This window comes from Botryllus schlosseri, chromosome 4 (genome assembly GCF_051294905.1).
Source record: "Botryllus schlosseri isolate E-star chromosome 4, Bs_hap1, whole genome shotgun sequence".
Classification (NCBI taxonomy): domain Eukaryota; kingdom Metazoa; phylum Chordata; class Ascidiacea; order Stolidobranchia; family Styelidae; genus Botryllus; species Botryllus schlosseri.
The window spans coordinates 21529260-21553582 of record NC_137239.1 but is presented as its reverse complement, the minus strand read 5'-3'; the positions used below and the strand labels follow the sequence as shown (position 1 = coordinate 21553582).

At 40.9% G+C, this 24323-nt stretch overlaps 2 protein-coding genes and 2 long non-coding RNA genes across 4 annotated transcripts; 1 reads left to right on the top strand and 3 right to left on the bottom strand.

The window, feature by feature from the left end:
• Positions 1 to 4916: 4916 nt before the first annotated feature.
• LOC145438016 (prostatic acid phosphatase-like) lies at positions 4917 to 6215 on the bottom strand. Its single transcript, XM_080315379.1, has one exon. It carries the CDS (start codon positions 6213 to 6215, stop codon positions 4917 to 4919), a length of 1299 nt encoding a protein of 432 aa, XP_080171505.1.
• A 1416-nt stretch (positions 6216 to 7631) lies between these two features.
• Positions 7632 to 13248, top strand: LOC145437398 (uncharacterized). The gene is made up of 2 exons (XR_013914650.1): positions 7632 to 8902; positions 13017 to 13248. It is a non-coding gene; the product is annotated as an uncharacterized LOC145437398 (long non-coding RNA).
• Positions 13197 to 14360, bottom strand: LOC145437399 (uncharacterized). Its single transcript, XR_013914651.1, has 2 exons — positions 13955 to 14360; positions 13197 to 13380 (listed from the first exon to the last, which is right to left on the bottom strand). It is a non-coding gene; the product is annotated as an uncharacterized LOC145437399 (long non-coding RNA).
• Positions 14361 to 22153: 7793 nt separating this feature from the next.
• On the bottom strand, positions 22154 to 23569 carry LOC145438015 (prostatic acid phosphatase-like). The gene has a single exon (XM_080315378.1). The coding sequence runs from the start codon at positions 23567 to 23569 to the stop codon at positions 22154 to 22156; it is 1416 nt and encodes a 471-aa protein (XP_080171504.1).
• Between the last annotated feature and the right edge of the window lie 754 nt (positions 23570 to 24323).

Genomic DNA, 24323 nt, shown 5'->3' with positions numbered 1-24323 from the left:
GAGTAAGCAGTGAAAGTAGGATAAGTCTATATGAGTACTACGAAAAAGAAGCAGTTCTTCGTTACTAACCACGCAGATCTGGATACATACTCAGTATGTTCACAATACATCTATAGTAGGGTTGCCATATTTTAGTGTAGCAAATTCCGGACACTCTTTAGCGCCCCCTAGCGGATTTCAAAATGAGGTGTAACACATTGACCTTCAGTATGACGTCACACTATCAAAACATCGCCCATCGACTGTATACACAATACAGGAACGAAGTGGAACATAGGTCATGAATTGGGCAATCTGTAATGTGAGCTCTGGTGATTGCTACTTGCTAGGGTTAGCAATAGCATCCTCTACGGGCCGGATGAAATCATCTGGCGGGCCGTGTCTGGCCTGTCAGGATTGTGTTTGACAGCCCTGCTATACAGTTACGTCGGTGCGGCTATCTGTTTATGTGTTTTAATCAGGTCCGAAACAACATTTTTTCTCCTCCCCCCCTTCCCCAAAGCACTGATCTTGGGCCCACCTTAGGGTAGTCGATGTAACTTGTTGGGCACTTACTATATGCATTTGGCTGTTACATTTTATGTCTGAATTCTGTCAATAATATTGATTCTTCGATATATTAGGCTACTCTAAAATGCACCAGCAGGTTGCACATCCGGTGATTTCCAACCTCTTATGCTCGCGACCTCATTTCCCACTTGAAAATGTTCCGTGGCAAAGCTCAAAACTTGATAAACTGATTACTAAAAAAAAATCAGCTTGCCCAAACTTACACACGGCATAGGAAGCTGATTACGTTAAACATCATCGCGATCTTTGGATAAAGGCGGACGACCCCACAATATTTGGAGCCACTGTATGTGATTGAAGCATCCAATCGGCCTTAACCAACTCTAGGAATATACCGTTAGCTTATAATTGCGATTACAATCAGACTTATTTCAGTAAATTATGGTTATTTATATTTATTTGGATTGCATTTTTTGGCTATGGTGGTGCCTGAAGCCCATACTAATATCCTTATACGTTTCAAACTAGCGCGCGGCGCCAAGAACAATTTTGAATAGCATAAACCTGCTTGAAAATAATAGTGTTTATGTTGATTTACGAAAAACTTTTGAACCTGCTTCAAGCATTCAAAATTCCGGACATTTAGGTATATTTTAGAAATTCCTCCCGGACGCAGATTTTTCAGTGAAATTCCGGACATGTCCGGGAAATTCCGGACGTATGGCAACCCTAATCTATAGTAGGGTTACCAACTTACCATATTTTGTGGCTCAAATTCTCATGACTATTTAGCGCCTACTAGCGGGTTTTAAATAAAGTGTGAATAACATATTCTCCGTTAACATTACGTATCAAAGCTTTGCCTGTCGACTGTATACAGAAGTGGAACATAGGTTCTGAGTTGTAAGGTCTGGTGATTTCTGTATTCTGCATTGTATTTGCATTTGGTCTGCAACAGATATCGTCAGGGGCCGAATACGGCTTGCCGGTCGTGTGTTTGACAACCTGCTATAATATGGTTTCCAACCTGTTATATTACTTTGATAATCTGATTACTGAAAAGATCAGCACCTTTTCGCAGACTTACTCTTGGCCTATGTTATAAGCTGATTACGTTCAACATCTTCCCGGTCCCAAGAATAAAAGCAAACGAAACCCCGGTTTAGATATATTTTTGATTGCATTTTTGCCAGAATGGTGGACCCCATAATAAATTCAATATATGTGACACTGAATCGCGTGCAGCGCGAAGAAAGCTTTCTGCTTCAAAATAAAATTGTTTATGTTGATCTACGAACAATTTTTAGCCTACTTCAAGCCTTCAAAATTGCGGACATTTTAGCATACTTTAGAATTTCCTCCCGGACGCAGTTTCAACAGTAAAATTCTGGACATTTCCGGGAATTTCCGGACGTATGGCAACCCTAATCTATAGCGGACAGAACGCGGCGTCTTGAGACTATATAATATCATACTAACAGCTTCTGGTAATAGGCCGTTCTCCTCCTATTGTGTAATCGGTTGCGACCAAAAACAAAATTTTGTGATAACGCATCCCTTTGGGCTTTGGTTATAATTTGCTGACCATTTTACATACAAACCCATGAATATCGAACATCAGACATTTTAAGTTCCTTGATCGTGACTCGGCTGATATGATTATGTAACACCAGCCCTCCATATAGGTCCACATATTTGATTTATTGTAGTCCGGTCAGCCTCTGCTTTATGATTTCCCATACATAGTCTTGCGAGTTGCGACCACCTCGTAATATTGATCCATTTGAAAGGCATTTGTGAAACGGTAATCCAGCCCTTCAGAGTTGTTTGACCTTTGAATGACATTTGAATTTAATTTGCGATCCTCTGGTAGCCTCTGAATAGCTCTTCCATCAAATGGTGACGTCTTCGTGCCGAATGATATGATGGTTTGATTTTACGCCTTCTCTCGCGAACTCGAAACACGATTAGGAATTCCGCCCCAAAGAGAAGTCGACCATCGTCAAAGCGATATCAACGCATACAAAGGGTAACCGTGCCATGATTCGCTAACTAATAGGAGTATCATAGTCTACAGCAAGGGTCGGCAAGCGAAATCGTCCGGCCCGCGACATCCTAATTAGTTATCACAAGAATACGACCCGCCGTTTCATAATGAATTTCAATCTGCAGTGCAGTACTGCTTGGAAAGAAGGCGGCATTGCTACGATATAAGTAGCGTACATCGTATTAGTCTATTGTTATGCCATAAAACGAAGGTGGCTGAAGTAGGAGATGGAGATTGTCTGTAGAGTAGACTACATCAGTACTTATCAACCGGGTGTGTCTCGCAACCGAAGGTGCACCATACTTTTTATAGGGTGTACCACTCTGATGGGGTGTGACAATAAAGGTGTCCTTCCTCTGCTTGCTGGAATCATTCAATCAATCGTTGAGTTATATTTTTCATCTGAATAAGTCACACACAACGTGCAATGCGATAAAACACAATGCTATGTCGTGAACAGATAGGAGGATGTCGAACGACACGCAGTTGCGATCCTACTATTCTAACATCCACCTCGGCCTAGAGTGCCCGATGTCACAGTTCTTTTCGATGTTGATCTTTTTGAAGCCGCGGCCCTTTCTACAAGTTCTTTCCATTCCTAGTGAGTGCTTTCTTTCTTCTCTCGGATGTTTTTCTGGACTTTTTTGTCGCCGTACGCGGGGGAAGAGGAGCCCAGATAAACCTCCGACGGGAATCGAACCGGGCCGCCAGATTGGTAGGCGCTTATCGTCACCACTATACGCTATGCCCCCGCCAAAAACGCTTGGAACATTGCAGACGCAATGACAAAATCTCAAACTTACACTGTTTATTATAGATAACTAGCCTCCGTAGGTTAGTTATTTATAGTTAAATTCACCAGAAGGCATTGTGCGCCAAGACAACAGACCTGAATAATGTTTTGGCCACAATGATGAAAACTGTTTATATGATTTGGTCTCACAAACTGAATCACCAACATTTACGCCAGATTACATTTGAAGCAGAGAATTAATATGGCGATTTCCTGTATATCTTCTATGTTCGCGCATTAAGTCGAGCAGCTATACTTGCACGAGTGTACGAACTGTGAAATGAAATAGCAACTCTCCTCGAAAATACAAATATCGCCGACTCATAATCTTGTAATCGAAAATGGTTATCTAATCTTACTTTCTTTGTACATTTAAGGTCGCATCTGAACAAATTGGATTTGCAACTTCGGGTAAAACAGCTGAATACATGAGATGTTGAGGCGCATTCGAAACAAATTTGCGACCCTGGGAATGTCAACAATACAAATAAATTATGCTCAGGTTCCTATACTGGAGGAGAGAAAACGTTGTACCAACACTACATTTGTAACTGTGATACGAAATTTAATTACTGAATATTCACCCGAAATTTAATTACTGAGTATTCACCCGCTTTTCCTAAATTCCTCCTCTGCAAAATAAATTCCGACTATTCAGTACTCCGTTTAATGTGGACGACAACACCATGGCCTGAAAATTTCAAATGGGCCGTTTTGAAATGCGATGCAGTTGAATTAAATGACAAATTTCATACAAAGAGCATATCGCTGCATGACTTTACAAATAGTACGTTCTTGAAATTAGTCTTTATCCCAGCTTGACCAACAATGCAAAAGAAATTGCATTGATTTTTGGTAGCACGTACGCATGTAAACAATAGTAATCAACAATGAAAATCACGAACAGCAAGCTCAGATCACTATTTCGGACGCCCATTTAAAATATGGTATGATTCTTGCTTCATCTGACTTGTTACCACAAGTTGAAAACCTTTCACAAAGCAAGCTACGTCAATTGTCACTTTTATTCTGCGTTGTTGAACCATAAATAAGTATGTTTTGTTATTGGTATAATTGGGATTGCACCAATGTAGGACAATATACCATAAAATATAGCATTAAGAAAAATTCCGGCCCGCGAAAAAGTTGTACACTCGAAATTTGGCCCGTGACTACCAAAAGGTTGCCGACCCCTGGTCTACAGACTATACACTTAGTAATGGGTCTAGGCATATGTGACTTCACATCGACAATACCACGGTATATGCTCACCACGTGTCTATGATAGTCAAGGCTGAACAAACAAAGCATATCGTTCCACGTGCAACATAATACCCCGATCGTTTTGGTCCACTTTCACTCAAGCTCATCGCACGATATTCCTCATTCATACGCCTCCATAAGTTAACAGCTGCTGGCAGTGCAAAATGCACCTACTTCACCGTTTCACGTGCATACAGGAATGCATCAAATGTCGCTATATACCCGACTTCCGTTGCAAAATGCAAGATATCGCGCGTTTCCACGTAAGCTGCTTCAAACTTTATTACAGTTACAACCGTCAGTTTAGCGTCCATCCGTTTTTGATTTCTTAGACGCCCGCGCCTTAACAAGGAGATATATATTTACGCCGATCGACAGAAACGACATAACAGCCAGGGCGCTAATGAATCCTATTAGTATACCATCACAGGCGGTAATGGAGCTGTCGTCACTGCTGTCGTCATTTCCATTAACGTCTGCCGTTGCATTGCTACTACTACCACCGCCAACATCTGCTGCTAAGAATCTTTCTGCAATATCAGTGAAGTTTTCCAGCGGGCAGCTGAAGTTGCATTCGTAAATTCTCAGTGGATTTATCGTACTCACCCCGTTCCTGTAGTACACTTCTATTTGATAAGTTCCGTTATTGCTGTACAGCTCTATCATGATTGCGCTCGACATATCAGGCGCCACCCAATCGTAGTTGCCAAGAGTAACTAGCAGACCAACCATAGTTGTGGTGGGTACAGAGTATCCGGTAAGGATCGGCATTGTTCTCGATACATTTGCCCTGCTCTGAATATCCTGAACCACGCGATTTAAAAGCACACCTCCTTGTAGTTTAGAGACGGCTGTTGTGTATTGCCCGGAGAAGTCCGTAAATAAGCTGCCCAAATATATGGAATAAACTTGCTGCAGTGCATCGATGACATCATCACCACCCAAAATACTACTGAAAAGTGATAATGTAGGTTGCTGACGTATCATCAATACATCTGTCGCGATCTTATATATGTTTGTTACATTCCAGGTCATTTTCGTTTTATCGTATAACGTTTGAAATAAATCGGATTGATTGTTCCCATAATCCGTCATCCAGTCCGAGGAAAATATTTTGTCCCGCAGCGAATTATATTCATCGCCGCCTTTAGGGAGAGAGAGATAATCATCGTCATTTGGTGAGGATACTCGAATCGGTATAGGACGCCAGGCTGTGTCGCTACCGTTCCACTTGTCGAATTGCAAGATCGGGGACATACCCGCTACAACAGCCAGTGCACTTGATATCGCTATGTCGTCATCCGTAGATTTGACATACAGCGCTCCCTTGTAACACGGTTGCGTTAGAAGCTGTGCGTATCTGTTGTGGAGGTACTGCCCAAGTGCGTAGCTTTGCTTCAAACCCTCGTTCGTCATTGTCCCTGCGCCGTGCACCCAGTAAGGAGTTAGGAAAGATAGGCCGTTCGTTTCTGTGTACATCGGAGAGTACGCCCCTGAATTCCAGAATACAGTAACATGTTGTAGCTCCCTACACGCCGCCACACTCAAAACATTGGCTAATGCCGCAACCGCAATGACGGCTCGGGGAGCTTTCAAACGCATACCTGCAACCGGTCGATTCAGATTCGACAATCCGTGACGAATATTTTCATGCAGCCTTACGCTCGTGTGATATCCATGACTGCTTTTAACGTGCCGTAGAATCGATTAAAGTATGTATGAATTATGGCGGAGGTCCGCCACGTAAAGGAAGCTTGTTCCGGTGAAGCCTCGGGCGCTTAGTCATGCTTGCTTTCCGTGACAGACTGTGTAAGAAAATGCCACTGCGAACACAGTGAACACATTGGTCATGGATGGATTGCACATAGTGCTGGCTATATATTTCGTTCGGCATAAACTGAATGTGGCCATCAACATCTTACGCCAGGGGTGTAAAGCTCATGAATATAACTTTATTATTTACACGAGCTTTCGGAGCTCTGCTCTTTCATCAGGTGTTAAAGAGAATGTAACGCAAAAAGAGCAACGCGAAAAAATTTTGGATTTTGCAGCAAACAATACGTTCATATTGTTAAATTTATTCCACTGGAAGCTTTTCGACTGGCTCTCTTCAGCAGTGAACGCCAGTAAATGAGGTTAACCAAGTTCGAAATATAGAAAGAATTTTGTCGTTGTGACGTAATAATGACAAGTACACAAGTCGAGAACGGCAGTAAACAGCGCACGGTTACGGTACAGCACACACAAAATCAGCTGTAAAACAGCCGAATGATAAAACAACACCAATGGAAGATTCCCAGCTTGTAGAGATGTGCCTTTTGGCGGCAGAGGATCGGCTTTTGCAGCGTTATAATGGTTGATTCAAGGACCTTTAAATGAAAAAGAGAACGACCACGAGCAACTATGGAAAACTGATTGATATTGTAATGTTTTGCACACTCTGGGTGTTTCAATAGGTGCTGTCCGATGGCAGAATTACATGCTGTTACTTGGTCATAATCATGCATGGTAACTAGAGACTGTGATGATGAAGCAGACATGTCATCACCCTGCGAATTCCTAATTTGACGTGGGACGTGTCAGACGTGCCCCTTCGCCCAATATTATCGATGGTTGGACCGGCGTACCACAAACTCGCGAAGTGAATGGTGGAATTCCTTAAGCCGATGAGTGCGCTCTATGATGACAACTGCATTCGGGACTCGTTCACGTTTGCTAATATTATCAATAATATCGATCACGATGGCTCCAAGGTATACCTCAGCTCCTTTGACATATCAAGCCTCTTTACCAATGTCCCTTTTGAAGAAACCATATAGAGATCTGCGCCAATGCACTTTATGGTGGTGAGCTTCCATCTCCGCCATTTTCCAAATCAATGTTCGTAAAACTTATGCGAATGGCGACTTGCGGTGTTGAATTTAGTTTTAATAACACCATTTACAAACAGACAGATGGTTTGGCTATGGGTTGTCCACTCGGCTCCATTTTGGCTAACATCTTTGTTGGGTTTCATGAAAAGAGATTGTTGGATAGTGCCGATCGTCCATTGATGTACTATCGCTATGTTGATGACACTTTTGTCTTGTCATGAAGCTCAATGTGATTTGTTTCTGGCCAAATTAAATAACCTTCACCCTTCTTTGAAGTTTACTGTTGAAAAAGAGAATAACAATTCGATACCGTTTTTGGATGTCTTTGTTGAAAGGATGAACAATAATTTTGTTACATCTGTCTACCGTAAGACTACATTCAGTGGTCAGTATCTTTCATGGGATTCGTTTTGCCCTATGAAACGTAAAATCAATTTGATAAGAACCCTGGTACACATGGCCCTGATGATTTCCAGTAATGACAAACTGGATTGTGAAATAAATACTATCAAATCCATTTTCCTTGCCAATGGCTATCCTGAGCATATTGTCAAAGTAACTATTGAACGTAAAATACAAGATTTCCTCAAAGATGAGCCGTTTGGACCGAGAAGGTGCCCAGTTTATTTGCATCTCCCGTGGATAGGCACAGCTTGCAACAGGTTTGAAAAACAGATTAAGTCCTCCGTGAGTCATTGTTTCTCACAAGTGGAACCCCGTCACAACGACAAAATTCTTTCTATATTTCGAACTTGGTTAAAGGTCAACTGCATCTTCAAAATGACTTCACCTTATTTCGTACATTATGTGGTTAGGAATATGAATAAAATAATGAAAATTGAAATTACCTGATAGTTTTCAAGTAATTTGAATTACAAATCGAAATTCCGGAAAACGGAAACGAAATCACCCAGCCGTGAAATGACGTCAAGTAGTTGACACAACAAAAGTCCTTGTTATTTCTGTTGGCTGTTAGGTGGGATTATTGCTTAGATTTGCTGTGGATTTGGGTCTTTGAGTGGGATCATGAAAGCTGTGAAGGAGACAATTCATAGAGGCAGATGTTATGTCGCATATGGTTGGTCCAATACGCAATATGCCGTACCTACAATGCATTGACATCGCCGCCAAAACCCATCCATATACCGACAAGCGACCGGACGCCATTAAGACCAAAAGTGCGGACTTATAGACAACCAAAGGCAGAGTCATTTTCAAATGCGAATCACTAACAAGTATCTTGCTTCAATGAAGTATCCGAGATACGCAACACCCAAGAAAACTGACTGCTGAACACGGGCAACTCTTGCCGACGTACTGCAGTAGTGCCGTTCATACTTTATTTCCACGCACCAGTGGAATTGTGGTAATGTCAGAGGAACGCACTTCTAAAGCTATACAAAGTGTCCGAAATCGGTAAGTGAAAATGTACTGTGTCAGCTACAGACATGGGGTAATCGCGATTAGTAATCGTAATCGATTACGCCGATTACAGCATTTTGAAGTAATCGTAATCGCAATCGATTACATTCGAAAAAAAATCCGAAGTAGTCGTAATCGTAATCGACTACTTCCCATATCTAATCGATTTTTTTGTGAAAGAACGATTACTTTTTCTTTGTGCAAGGACTATGACATAAACTGAATACTCGTGAACAAGAATGAGATAGTAGACCACGTTAGCGATAGCACAAACGTCTGTTTTCAAACGCCACTGACTCATTATTACGTCAGCATTATCCACACATTAGTACTTCATTGCGTAAGAAGTATCCACACACAGTAAACAGACATGCGATGGATATTGTAGTGTTATTGTAAGAACACCTCCCTTGGTGTATATCAGGTTATCAATACACTTCAGAAGCCCCTACCTCGCAGCAGGATATTGATCGCCACTCTGCCGATAGTTTCAAATAGTAACTTATGTATTGATGTTTGGTTGTGCTTAGTTAAACGCAGTTTACCGTTGCTGCTTGGCGAGCGGGAGGCCTACGTACGCACGTGCACCTGACGAAGATTCGGAATTTTGTACTCGTCGAATAAAACATTGCAGTTTCCGCAACGAAGCATTACAAATAAACAGCTGCTGATATATATCATAACCGAGCCGTGCTTAGCCACTTCTCGTAACAGCAGCTCGCAGTATAAGTATTAAGTTGAAGGCAGAATTTTTATGTTCACTATATCTTATTCTCTTATAACTACTTGAAACGGGCGTCAATCGTTATTTCACAGTTCCTTACTTAGCATTTGGACCTGCCGCCATAACCACCCGCTTATATAGCCTGACATGTTAGCGTGGTTTGTAGCTAGAATCAGCAATTCAGCCAAAACAACAATTCGTTCCCCTGTCCAACCGTTGGTCAATTTTCAAAACTGAATTCGTCAATAATATTCGTAATTGCATTATATTACTATTCATTTGTAACCTCTCTCAGCCCCGAGTGTCAGATTTACCTGTAGAGCTGGGGCACGTAATTCATAATCATAGCATCTGGTATGGCATTATATTTACTTTATTGTATGTTGTTATTTCGCGACCTCCAGTCTGTTGTATAATCAATAAATATTGTGCTCGCCCAAACGTAGCAGACTAAAAGAATACCTTTTGTGAGACGCACACACAAATTGTCATGACTATATTCCTTTGTGGATGCGCCGGGTGACATTTGCATTGTGGGCCCAGATTGGAAGGACAGGAGTTATTAGTCACGCCCACCCAGCGCGGCTATTGACAATGGACGAATACCCCAAGTTTCGGCCAAGGTATTTCTTTGGTATCACATCCCGTGGAGTTTCGGGTTGTCCGAAACTGCACGTCTTTTGGTGTGTTGTGTGATCGTGACGCGGTATTGACCGGCTCCGAAATGATTGTTGCCATAAAATAGCCTATGAATGTTTTTTTTAGGGGAAAAGGTATTCATTTCAAACCCAGCTATCTACTGGAGCAGGGGTCACCAACCGTTTTGAAACAAAAAGCTACTTCTTGTGTAGTGTACTGATTATTGCGACGACCGACGGGTTACCACTTACTCCCGCCGTTTATCCGTGTTCAGTTGGATTTCGTCACTTAGAGTAAGACAATCAGAGCACTGAGCCGGCTTTCTTCCCCTTACCAAGAACAAAAAAACGCTCACTCGCCGGAACTCACACCAGCTCCTCCGGGCTCAGTTGCGTTGCTGCAGTGCGCGCCGAAGCGCCAATCTCCGCGTCGAGACTCGGGAATATTAACTATAGATTCCCGTTGAGCCGCCGCGTGGAAGAAGACAAGCAATGTCCTGAGCGACTGCGTTCGTAAGTTCCTTGGGGTCGGCCGACCATGTTCAACTGCTGCTCATATGAAACCAGCTTCAACTTTCAAATCTCTTATTTTGATATTTGCTACAGCGACCGCGGGCAACTCATTTGGTCCGCGTTGGTGACCCCTGTACTAGAGACATTTGAATCGCAAAGCTCGAAGAACATTTTCAAGAATTATTTAAATTCTCGAAAATACTCTATAATTTATGTTGGTTTACGAAATACTTTTGAGTCCCCTTCGAGCACGCTCCCCACCCTATTAAGGAATTTGGGGTGCGGCAGGTAAAGACCTGGCAATAATGCAAATTGTTGGATGCGATAAATCATCCACTGTAAAGTTGGGCAATTGGTATATTATGACGTTATAAGCAAATGACGCATGATCTATGAAGAGAGTTGATATCTCATTAGGCCTTTTCATTGCAATCCTTGTATTGTCTTCCAATATATCATTTAAAAGTATAGTTCTAAGAAGCAAAACAAATGTAATCGTGAGTAATCGTGATTACTTTTCCAATGTAATCGTAATCGTAATCGACTACTTCCTGATTTTGCTGTAATCGTAATCATAATCGTAATCGCGTGATTCCGAAGTAATCGTAATCGCAATCGATTACATTCATAAAGTAATCACCCCATGTCTGGTCAGCTATAGTTTTGTAAGAGTGTAACTAACCGCTTATAGTAGTATTGACTGTGGTATGGTAGTCATCGAAGTATTATTATTGTTTACACTCACGTGCATGTGCAAATAACTGAAATATGTATGCCTTGAAAAACTTGTAAGTAGAAGTGTACGTAATAGTCTGAACTAAAAACAATTGAAAATCAATTAGGAAAAAAAAGATCTATAAATGCATTAGTTACTATAAAGAGAGTTCATAACCTGCTGACTTCATGACGTATAATGGTTATATATCGCTGACCTCCTATTAACGGAATAGTTGCTATTACTTTTGAAAATACACTTCTTTTTGTGTACGGTACATATGCGGTCATGTAATCATATTAGTTACTTTAGTTATTGAATGAGGAGTGTCAGATATCCGTGACTGAACCTATCAATATTGACCGCTCAGTAAAAGATGAAAACTTATCACTATCATAATAATAGTCGTAAAGTTAGGTAGGATGCAGTTGGCAATCCTTCATTTTTATGATACTTCCGAACAGCATTTGGTATAGGCCTACTGCCTTCGATTCGACTTTGTTAAAAAACTCAGTGATATTTTTACTAGGGATGGTGTGCACCTCTGAAAGGTTCAGGTTCGTGTGAACGCGAACGTGAACCTCATGACGTCACGTGACGTCATATTGCTAATTCCAACCCTAAAAATCAGTGAAGTGATAGCCTATATATTAATGAACACGATACCTAGCGATAGCGACGACTCGGCCCACATAATGCCATAATGTTGAAGTACATATTGACGTTTTAAACGTCACCCAATGTATCAACTGGGTCAATCATATGATATAATAATGTCATAAAATCACTATCTTCCGTCGCTTTGCCAACAATTTCGACGAGGACTTGTAAGGGAATATAAGCTTACTCTTACGCCTTAATGGCCAAACCGGACGGCGCCTGATTGCTACGTTGATATTGAGCAGAGTGTAAAACGGGTTTTCATACTTGCTAACCATATACCCCATTACCAAGTTATACAGCAGTAGACAACACCCCATTCGCACGGATTTGGTTTTCATTATACAATAAACATATGAAATCAAGATTGACTCGTACGCCTGCTAGATTTTTTACCTCAGACAACAACATCAATTTCATTGATTGGTCAAATAGGCATCGCTCGCGACTACCTACATGTAGGACTAGTGAATTTCGCTCTTGATGTTGTGTGATTGCGGGTTAAGCTCACAGCAGAGAGTCACTAAATAGTCACGAACGGAAAACTTGATATTTCGAGCAAACTTTTGTAACAAAGCAAGTAAATTTTAAGAGATTATCAAGGTGCATGCTCGTTTAGTGTTTTTTTTTGTGCTGCCAGCGCAACGCATAGAGTGGCCCGCAGTTAAAATGCAATAAATTTCAACCAAAGATGCGGTTATAATGAAGTGAAAATTGTAATATATGAAAAAGGTTCACAGTGCAGAACCTACCAAGGTTCGTTTGTGAACGTGAACCTCTAAATATACGAGGTTCACACACAGAACGCGAACGTGATCCTCACGTTAACACCATCCCTAATTTTTACTCCTGCTCTAGATTCCTGCAATGATGAAGTTGACGCATTCATTAAAGCAAGACCAGAAACGGCCGAGTCGACCAAGTCTATTGTGATGATTCATCCTCATTCGACTAACGGCATCGTCAAAATTAGTTGAAAGAAGCTATTGCTGGACACAAAACTCTTTATTTCTCTCCCTGACACAGTAGTACTGTTGATGGATTGGTTATGTTGCATTTATTATTTTCAATACAACTATTCCTTCACGAAGCATTGTAAAATTGAAATCCTTTGAAAGTACTGGATTTGATCGGATGCGCAGACAGGATTTTTCGTTGGCTTTTGTTGCAGAATCCCAGTGGCCAGCAAAGAAAATTTCCGTGTAAAGTTTTTCTCAGCTTCCTGAAAAGCGTAGTTGTTGTGTTACTGACGAGTAATTATTTGGCACCCGACTCAACATTTCATGTGAATGAGACTCATTCGCTCATGCATCAAACTGGATGTTATAATTATATGACAATATTCCTGTTGATATCTATAGCAAGACAATCTCCAATACATACTACTGATTGAAATCCTGATAATGCTGTGATGCACTAATAATTCATTTGTTGCTCGAGGGACCTGTTTGCAGCACTTCAACTCTCCCCTGATAGTTTGCGTAAGTTGGCAACCTCCATCCTCTCAACTGTAATTGATAATACCAAGATTAATAACTGGAAGGAGGTTCTCCACCACCAAATTACACATACCGGTGTATTTCATTTGGTCTAGACAAGCGGCTTAAGCTGAACAAGCTAGGCTGATCATACTATATATCACTAACGTCCTTAGGTTAGTCATCAATAATCATACTCAAACGACCCCTCGTTTTCGGAGCAGCAAGAAGTTCCATTGATATGGGATCGAGCACATCAACACTTGAAACGTGTCCTCGTTTCAACATTTCGTAAGTGAGAGGAAAAAGCATACTTACATTCGACATCTGAGTACTCGGACTCGCCTGGTGAATCCATTACAAGCGAAACCTCCGCCATAACTAACTAAAATAAGCGCCCTGCTACTGCAAGACCGCCAACCCTATAGCATAAATCTGCAGCGGCCAGAAGAGATGTCAACTACATGACGTCACAATGAACATTCCGCTTTTTCTGTAAACATACCAATATTGGGACTTTCGGTCCAAATTACGGCAATTTCCGATTAGTTTGAAATACGGAAAGTCGGCAATTTCGGTATGAAAAAAAATTCTGAACATGATTCCGCAAAGTTGTCTATGAAGATGCAGTTGACCTTTAACCTAATTTACTGGCGTTCACTGCTGAAGAGAGCCAGTCCAAAAGCTTCCAGTGGAATAAATTTAACAATATGAACGTATTGTTTGCTGCACTATTGAAGTTCTGTACTTCGAAAAGCCGATTTTGGATTTGAACATGTAGATATTGTGACATCATAGTGGGTAAGAACTTTCCAGATTCCAAAACCTTGTTCCTTATGACGTCATAGGCACTAAGATTTAGTATTTTTTTATATATTAGAAACGCATGAAGTAAGCTGTACTCCTGAAAATTGGCTACGATATAATATGTTTGTAGTGTAATACACATGCAGAAAGGTGACAAGTGAAGTATTACATAGTGCAGTGAGACATGCACCCTCTATCTATATTGAGACCTTGTCGGAATGTATCAAAATTTGTCGTTTATATTATATTCTATTAAAGACTATAAGGATTCTATTGTAGTGACAATTTTAATCGCAAACAATGAAATTGGCAAATACACGATGATTGGCCGGTTGAATACAGTTGTAACCCTCTAAAACAGTGGCTTTAACGACGATATAAATTGGCATATAACTATGCTCACGTTATTTTAGTCCTAATCTGGCGTTCGTCCGACTGGCTATGCCTTGCGAGTAACACAGGAGTTTCAACTGTAAACGTGGACGGAGGAATTTGGTTTATCAGTAATAAATAGCTATAATCGGGTTTCTGTTGAGGCCGGGGCCTTTTGAGATTAAACTGATACAGCAGAGCGACGACTGATATTTCAATTAGATTTTTTTGCTATTTTAGTGTCTGTTTATCTTGCATATAACGATTTCGCAATGAGATGAAGAACTACTTTTTGGTTCATATTTTTATAACTATCTGAACTCAGTGTGCACTTTTTGCCGGTCTGTAATTTGGCGTCAATGTCTGCTATCGATTCCTAATGGTGACTACAGTGAAACCATGACACCGTTGTCGGATGGATATAATGTGGTTTATGAACATATCCGACATTTGTTGGCGTGAGGGATTATTTAATAGCAGTATTTGGCACTAAAAATAAAAACATTTGTTAGAAATGTGCTGGATAATACAAGCATTTCCCCCATTTATTCAGAATTGCTTCGCGGGCCGGATGAAACCGTCTGGCGGGCCGAATGCGTATGTTTAGCACCCCTGTCTTCCGCGATATGCAGAGCTCTTTTCCTTTGCGCGATGGCTTTGTATAAATGCATATAAGCTGTTATAGAGTTAATCGCCTGGATTGCGTATGCCAGTTTTATCATGGGCTAACTCGGTACATAAATTTAGGGCATTTTGAAAAATTCCAGTTTGCGATAATCGAGCTCTGTGCAGGATTTGGATATCTAAGAACTCGACGTAGAATTCCTCGTTGTTGTTGTTGCTTCCCCCATTCATGTTAAAGTTAGTAACTGGGTGCAGAGTTGGATCAATTACATTAATTCAGTTGAATTACAATTACAATTACTAGTACAATTACTTCCTTGCATGTTTCAATTACATTACAATTACAATTACTCAATGCTAAAAATATCAAATTACAATTACAATTACAATTACTGGTAAACCTGTAATTAATTACAATTACAGTTACAATTACAATTAGTGTTAAACATGTAATTGGGTCGGTAGAGAGGTGCCATCTGGCAACAATCTCAAGGTATTCATGTCTCATTCATGGTACGTAGAACACCCTTTAATCAAAGAACAACTAGAACGTTTTCGAACTATTCCTAATCATGAGTACTGAAAACTATAAACACAGAAATTTTTTCAAGCGACTATTATCAACCAAAAGTTTGAACGACTGGCAACGACTATCAGCGAATAGGCTACAAGACAGGCAGTGAAATGTAATCAAGCGAATACACAAAGCTGAATAAGGCAAGTGAAATGTAATTGGTAAGGCGTCAGCGATAAGGATGATAATGATAAGGTGTGTAAAATTAAAATAAATGCAAATGGAAAAAAGCTCCTGATAACTACGAATTACAAAATGTTGGCTCGCATTTATATTTTCACTTGCTCAAAAACTGTTATTTGATGAACATTAGGGTGCGAAAATTTTCTGGCCCCAGTAAATTTGGCTAAGATTGGGATAGCATCTCTAAAGATGCGCGATCAAGTTTGATGAAGCCTTGGTTGAAAACTTGAATTTCTTTTTCGCAATTGTTGCAGCAAGCCTCAGTATTGGTCAGAGATATTGAAAGAAAACTCTGGCCGTGGTGCAGGAAATGGTTCAGCACTGGTTTCAGAAAAGTTTATTTGCTGTTTATCCATTTTCAAAAGATTAAGATTTAGCTTCGCCCACTTTTATAGACACGCCCCCCTTTATGACAGTGAAATATTTCGTGCCTCTCTTATCGTCATATCAAACAATGAAACCAGATGTTGGCAATCCATACAGGTAGTTTGATGGCATGGAAGGTTATTACTGTTGATGAAAGAAATATCCAATATCAAATTTGAACTATACACAGAGCAATGGCCTAACTATGAAATTGAGGTAAATCGCGCCAAGCGCGGTAAAAATTTTCAATTTACCGGAGCTTCGCGTCCCCTTTCAGATGCGGTCACACCTAACAAATTGGGCACGCCCCCAGTTTGAGAACCACTGGTTTAGCCTATATTGTAATTCGCTACGTTTTTTGTTGCTACTGAAGTATGGGAAACAGTTTAGCATGACTGAATTATCTAGGTAACGAGGCACGCATGGACCACCGATGTGAAGAGGCTAATTATTTTATGTTGTGATTGTCAGGTTTCAATAACAATGTAATTGAAATTGTAATTAGGCAAAATGTTCATCAAATTACAATTACAATTACAATTACACAAAATAGAAATGCTTCAATTACAATTACAATTATAATCACATGAAAAAATGTAATTTATTACATTCATCTCAATCACAAATTACAATTGATCCAACTCTGACTGGGTGCAGTTCTAAATTTAATATGAGCAAATCTTTACCAAATTCTCAGTTGATTTAGTAGTCACACAAAGCAATAAAGCAAAACCCGATACAATTATCTTCCCCGTATTGCCAATCGCAGAGGAGAATTCGGGATGTGTGCATCGATCTCTAACCAAGTGCTATGAGCCCGTAGGCCTCACCCGATTGCTGTTATAACAACCTGAAATTGATCCCGAAAATAGCACATACAATTATACCGTTAATTGGTCGAGTGGTCTAATAGTCAAGTCCCAACCCCAAACCTAACTTCGACCACTTACTCATTGTTTTTACTATACAGTCCTTAAAATAGGAGGCGCCAGACCCAGGCAATTTTCGAAAGGGGGCACTGGAGAAAAAAGGTTAAGAACCACTGTTCTATCAGAACATTCTCCGGTACCCTATATGTATAGAACTATTAGAGCAGTGGTTCTCAACCGCCGGTCCGCGGACCAGTGCCGGTCCGCCAGGCATATTACAATTTTATACCTTAAGTTCAAGATGCAATGATGAAAGCTTGTCGATTGATAAAATGAATAAAACATCAAATTTTAAGCTGATTCAGAACTTCGTGAGGTAACACTAGGGCTGAAAACATTTTCGATTTGACCTTAAAGTTCGAGACATATCAGTTGACGACATGCGAGCGACAAGTAAAGAACAGGTACGAGCTGACTTATCGCCAAACAGCGCAGTTTGCGCGATCATTCGTTTTCGACTCATTCATTTTGTGCAGGACCGTAACTGGGGCACCCCAAACCGCTCAATTTGAGAGAGGCCGAGCTTGGAAAGAGCCCAAAATTTTTCTGCAAATGAACATAAATCATAGCGTATTTTTTTGAAACTTTTCCCAACATTTGCCTATTTCTTTTCGCGCTTTGCGCGATTTAGTGTCACCAAATGTCTTGCTTATTAGGTGCCCATTTCCGAGAAATACGCATGATTTATAGAAATAGGCATTTCGGCCTCAGCCATTACCGCGCCACGACGTACCAGCACATAATCAATCAATCAAGGCTAACAAGGGACTCTGAAAGATGTGCCAAAAATTCGGCAGCGAGAAAACCGATTCAGTCATGAATGATCGAAAATTTTCGCTATTGGCGCCTTTTGGGCCCAAGACCAACGTTTTTTGGGGTGGGCTGACGAAGTGCTTTTTCGGCACAGATTGCAGGTATAGTTGCTGTGAGGTATTTTCTTCCGGCGCGCATTGCATTCGTATAGTTGCCAAAGTAGCCTATGCGTCCGGTGGCAGTGGATAATGAGCAAGGTAGCACGACAAGGTGCTTGGTTCGACTCCAAAACGCATCTTTTCTCGATATTGTCAAAGAGAAGAATATTATTCGAGTTGGCGTGGTCGATTAAACCCATGGCCTTCGGCGCGAAAGACTGTAAACGACTCTCGGCGGTAGCACGTTTATCTGTACAAAGCAATTTTACTTCGACTCAGCAGGGGAAGCGAGTGGCGCATTTGGTTAAACACTGCATTCACGACATCGATGGTTGATGTTTGAGTTTGATGGCTCTGCCATGTTTCTATGTGTCGGAGGTTTATCTGGGCTCCTCATCGCCGATCCCGCAGTAATACAGCGCATTGAAAAGCTCAGAAAAAGAGAGAGCCGAACTCTTGAAAGGAGGCAGCAAATGAGCCGGAAAAAGACTCAAGTTCAAGAAGACCTAACGCCATTATGAAATTTACTGTGCGGGAGCAAATAACCACGATGTTGAAAGCGCCAGTTATATGCGTTAATAAAACAAACAAACAAACTTCGACTCAGCAGACTGACTACCATAAAATCACATGGATGCCATCATGAGGATAATTAATTCCGATCAAAACCCTCTAAATGTCACTCTCTAGCACCATATAATTTTAAAAAAACGGTTGCACACTTTACATTTTGTCTTCATTTCAATTTCGAAGGTTGACCGGTCCGCCAGACATTGTTTGAAATTTTAACGGTTCGTGAGGTGAAAAAGGTTGAGAACCACTGTATTAGAGCATATTTCGTCATTAAATCTTGGAGAAGGTACTGGTTACAATAATAATTTCGAGCTCAAAATGTTAAAGTTCCCAACCTCTTTGACTAATCTGAAGAGCAGGAACATGCGTCTTGGTAGCCATATACTTCATATCGCCCTCGACTCGCTACCACCATCTGACGGCGGATCGCAGACGTTCTTATAAGAGGGGGGCATCGACCGGAGCCTGACTAGATATCAAACAGGATTTTTTCCATTTTTGATCGGAGCCGCATTCGCATTCTTTCTGATACGGCCAGGGTTGAATTTGTACTTTTTGATACGGTCGGAATCGTTGTCGAAAACTATTGATAAACATTGAACATGACTGTTGTAAGTCGTAACTACCAACCACACGCCAGTAGCCGTCAATACAATCCTGTGTTCAATACAATCCAGTGTGTTTTTATGGTCATGTTTCTTTTGTATGATCTACTATTTTCGTATTTTACTAAAATAAGTACTCGTAGATGACTATAGTCGGAGTTTTTTAGGATCGTATGTCGAACATTGCAAGAATTCGGCCTCGAAGTCGAATCGTAGACGGACCAGATAACTGAAGAAACAGATTTGAAGTCGGACTATATAAGTCGATCCGCCTCGCACTAGTTTTCAACGTCTTATATATAATGGGCAAAAATTTTACAGCAACAGATGCGACGGTTCAAAAGACATTATTATAAAGCATTTTTAGTATAGTTAATTCACTTTATATCGTTGGTTCTTAACTGGTATTCCATGGGACATCAGGTGCTCCGCAGCAGTTCAAGTGATACAAAACGCACACACATATGATTTGTGATGACACGCCATTCTTGGTCGCAGGCAATTAGGCGCGATGAGTATCCAACTGCTGTAAATGCTGTGATTTCAAGACCTCTGCAGTGCCTTACGCAGGGAGTTTGGATTTAAAATCTAAACTCCGTCCTTTCGAAATGCCTATTCTATCTCCAATACTCATTACTAGGGCAAGTGTTTGCAACTTTGCAACTTTTTTGTCAGCTTCCGAAAGCTTCCTGGATACTCAGAATCTATGTTTCTCTATTTTTCATGCCAATTTTTACTGCAACTTTTATGAAATATTGCATAAAAATGTAATGGAGTGATTTAAAAACATGATATAAACTATTTCTAGTATGGTTCTATTCTCTTTGATGTGCATAACAAAGAGCTGTATGATGGGTTAGCTGCATCTCACTGTCATCTATGACACAATGGCTTGTAAGCAAGAAGTGCAACTACCCCTGCCAAGCACGTCCGTACCCGAAGAATATGTAAATAGATCGCTTTATTAATTCTGTGGTTTAAATTTGAAATAGTTTCCCATTTCACGAACGTCCAGGTGAGACCGCTGAAAATTACATTTTCACTGGATCACCTTTTTAGGCAATTGATTTTGTTACAGTCGCCAAGAGTGACTTTTTCTGTAATGCCTTGGGTCAAGTTTGCAAACCTAGGTTTTTTTTGGGTGTGTTATTCGGCTTGTTTTAGGGGGGGGGTATCGCTATGCTGTTCGGCTTTTGGGGGAAAATTATTCCAGCACTGCGTAATTTTCTTGCTGTTTGCCGTGGAAAATGTAGTTTTTGGCGGTTTTGTCAGACCGTTAAATGGCTAAAAACAAATTTGACATCTATGCAAAAACGAAGTTATACAACGGAACCTTTCGATTATCTCATACCCTAATAATTCAACAACAAAAATTATAAATGAAACTTTTTACTGCAACTTTTCTTAAAATTAAATCCAATTTTCTCGCGATTTTAGTGCAACAGAAACTTGCCCTACTCATTACAGTGCAGCTGTTCCATGAACACTAGGGGTTACCTGAGCCTGTGCCAGGGGTTATCTGGATGGCAAGGCACAAACGCGACTCATATGATTTATGATGATACGCCCGTCTTGATCATCGATGGCTGTAGACATTTAAGCCCGATCAGTAGTCGAATTGTGACTGTTATGGTGGTACGACGTGGGCAATGGTGAGGTTGGTATTCAAATTCAAATTCTACTTGTAGTTAAGCAATTGGTATCACGCTTGTGTTTCGACCTATCAATTCGATGACACGTTACATGGTGAATCCTCGCATTTCTGAACCATTATCTGAAAGGGAACCTCAGATTTGCAATGAATATTCATTACATTGTTTTCGTTCTATGTGGAAATCATATTTAAATGGATTTTTTTCTTTCGCCACTCTGTTCGTGCATAGCTCATTTTGCGCACCACCACTGTATAGTAATGTAGTTGATGTGTCGTTCGATCTAAATTGTGGTACATTTTTTTTATGGCTTAGCGAAGATTTGGGGTTCCGCGAAGGCTTGCAGATTAGCGTAAGTGTTCTGCGGGTTCGTAAAGGTTCATAACCATTGCTATTAGAGTTATACTGGTGCGAAATCCATTTTATGCGTTCTAAAACATTACTGAACAGTTGCAGTTGCTGTATTTTGTGTGAGCATGTCATCTTCCACTGCCGCAAATAAATCACGCCGATTTTCATCTTTAAAAAATATTTATATTGCATGTGTACGTTTGGTATAGACTCTCCATGTCTCCACACAAAAGACAGTTGATAAACAAAACGCATCGATACGTAAAATAATACTTAACGTTTCAATAAATTCAGTAATTCGTGTACAAACAATTCGATTCGAGACACACGTACTATTTTGATGGTCCAATTTTATTGTACGCGCGAACTAAAGCTTGCTGTAATTTCGAATTTTCTTCGGGGTACTTTCAAGCTCGCAGCACCGGCAACGCAAAAGCAATTAAGTAACTATTTCGCGTGCATCCACGAATGTATTGCATGTCTCGGCCCGACGACCGTTGCAAAACAAAAGATATTGCGCATTCTATCGTTAGTTGGTTCACACTTTATTACATAGTTACAAGCGCCAGTTCAGAGTCTATCAAACTCCGATGCATTGGGCGCACGCGCCTTACCGAGCAGATATATAATTACGCCGATGGACAAAAAAGATACAATAAACAGAGCGCTTATGAATCCTATTAGTATACCGTCACAGGTAGCGATGGAGGTATCATCTTCGCTGTCGTCATTTTCGTCATCATCTATCGTTGTATTGCTACTACTACCACTGCCACCTTCAATTTCAGCATCTGCTGCTAAGAATCTTTCTGCAATATAAGTAAAGTTTTCCAACGGGCAGCTGTAGTCGCATTCGTAAATCTTCAGTGGATTTATTGTATTCACCCCGTTCCTGTAGTGCACTTCGATTTGATAAGTCCCGCTGTCGTTATACAGCTCTATCATGATAGCGCTCGACACATCGGGCGCCACCCAGTCATAGTTGCCAAGAGTAACCAGCAGACCGACTAGAGTTGTGGTGGGTACAGAGTATCCGGTAAGGACCGGCATTTCCCTCGGTTCATTTGCGCGATCTAAGATATCCTGGACTACGTGATTCAAAAGCACGCCTCCTTGTAGTTTAGAGACAGCTGTTGTGTATTGTCCGGGGAAATCCGTGAACAAGCTACCCAAATATATAGAATAAACTTGGTGCAGTGCATCGATGGTACCATCGTTACCAATAAGTGATGCGAGAACTGACAATGTAGGTTGTTGAAGTACCATCGATACATCTGCCGCAAACTCATATATGTTTGTTATATTCCAATGTTTATCCGTTTTATTGTACAGGGTTTCGAAAAAATCGGATTCGTTGCTCATATAATTCATCATCCAGTCCGAGGAAAATATTTTGTCCCGCAGCGAATTATATTCCTCACCGCTTTTTGGAAGAGAGAGATAGTCATCGTCATTTGGTGAGGACACTCGAATCGGTATGGGACGCCAAGTAGTATCGCTGCCATTCCACACGTCATACTCTAAGATCGGTGAGATGCCGGCTACAACAGCCAGCGCACTTGATATGGCTATGTCGTCATCCGTAGATTTGACAAACAACGCTCCTTTATAGCACGGTTGTGTTAGAAGCTCCGCGTATCTGCCGTGGAGGTACTGCCCTAGTGCGTAGCTTTGCTGTAAACCCACGTTCGTAATTGTTCCTGCGCCGTGCACCCAGTAATAATGAGTTAGAAAGTACAGGCCGTTCGTTTCTGTGTACATTGGAGAGTACGCCCCGGCATTCCAGAATACAGTGGCATATTCTAGTTCTCTACACATCGCTACACGCAAAAGATTGGCTAATACCGCAACCGCAATGACGGTTCGGTGAGCCTTCAAAGGCATACTTGTAATAGGACGATTCGGATTCAGCAATCTTTTACTAAAATTTTCTTGCAGCCTGATGCTCGCGTGATACCACGTCTGTTTCCAACCCAGGCATACCATAATCAATAAAAGTAATTATGAATTATGGCGGAGGTCCGTTACGTTACGGAAACTCGTTCAGGGGGAGCGTCGGATAAAATCGTAAGCTTATTCATGCTTTCAGTCTGTGACGAACAATGGTAAGTCAGGAAATGCCATCGTGAAATAGGTTGCACAATTCACATAGTGCCAAACGTGACATGTAGATATCTAATGCTTTGCGCGACTGCTTTTCCATCGGAGAAGAGCGGACTGTGATATTTTTCGGCCAAGTGCAGTACTGAAAATTTTTATTGCAATCCTAGCCCATCCCAACCCAAAAATATTTTTATAAATCCATTGTCCGATTCCGTCCTCCGATCCATAGTTTTTAATCTATAGCCCAAGTCCCATGACTGAAAAATAGGGTAACACGTTCCAAAAAACGATTGAACTTTGCGTAATAGATGCCGGGTCATAGGCTTGTATAGTTTTCCAATGAGTAGTACAGTGGTTCTCAACAGTTTTGTCTTCGCGGACCCCTTTTGGACCGTCACGGACCCCCGCGGACCCCCAAAGTTTTAGTTCAATTTTATCTCTATTATCATGCAACCTTCATCTGTCGTGCTAATATCAACTGTAGGCTAGTAATAAACAGAAACAAAATGGTCATTCTTCAAAATAACATCACAACCTACTATTTATGTAGAAATTGGGAATAGGCTACTTATATGATTTGGAAGCGGATTCTGTAGCTTAATTTCTTGAAATACGCATGTATATCGAGAATCCGCGC

What these genes read in the sequence shown, in the direction of transcription:
- LOC145438016 (XM_080315379.1), bottom strand. Translation starts at nt 6,215, where the DNA reads ATGCGTTTGAAAGCTCCCCGAGCCGTCATTGCGGTTGCGGCATTAGCC.
- LOC145438015 (XM_080315378.1), bottom strand. Translation starts at nt 23,569, where the DNA reads ATGGTATGCCTGGGTTGGAAACAGACGTGGTATCACGCGAGCATCAGG.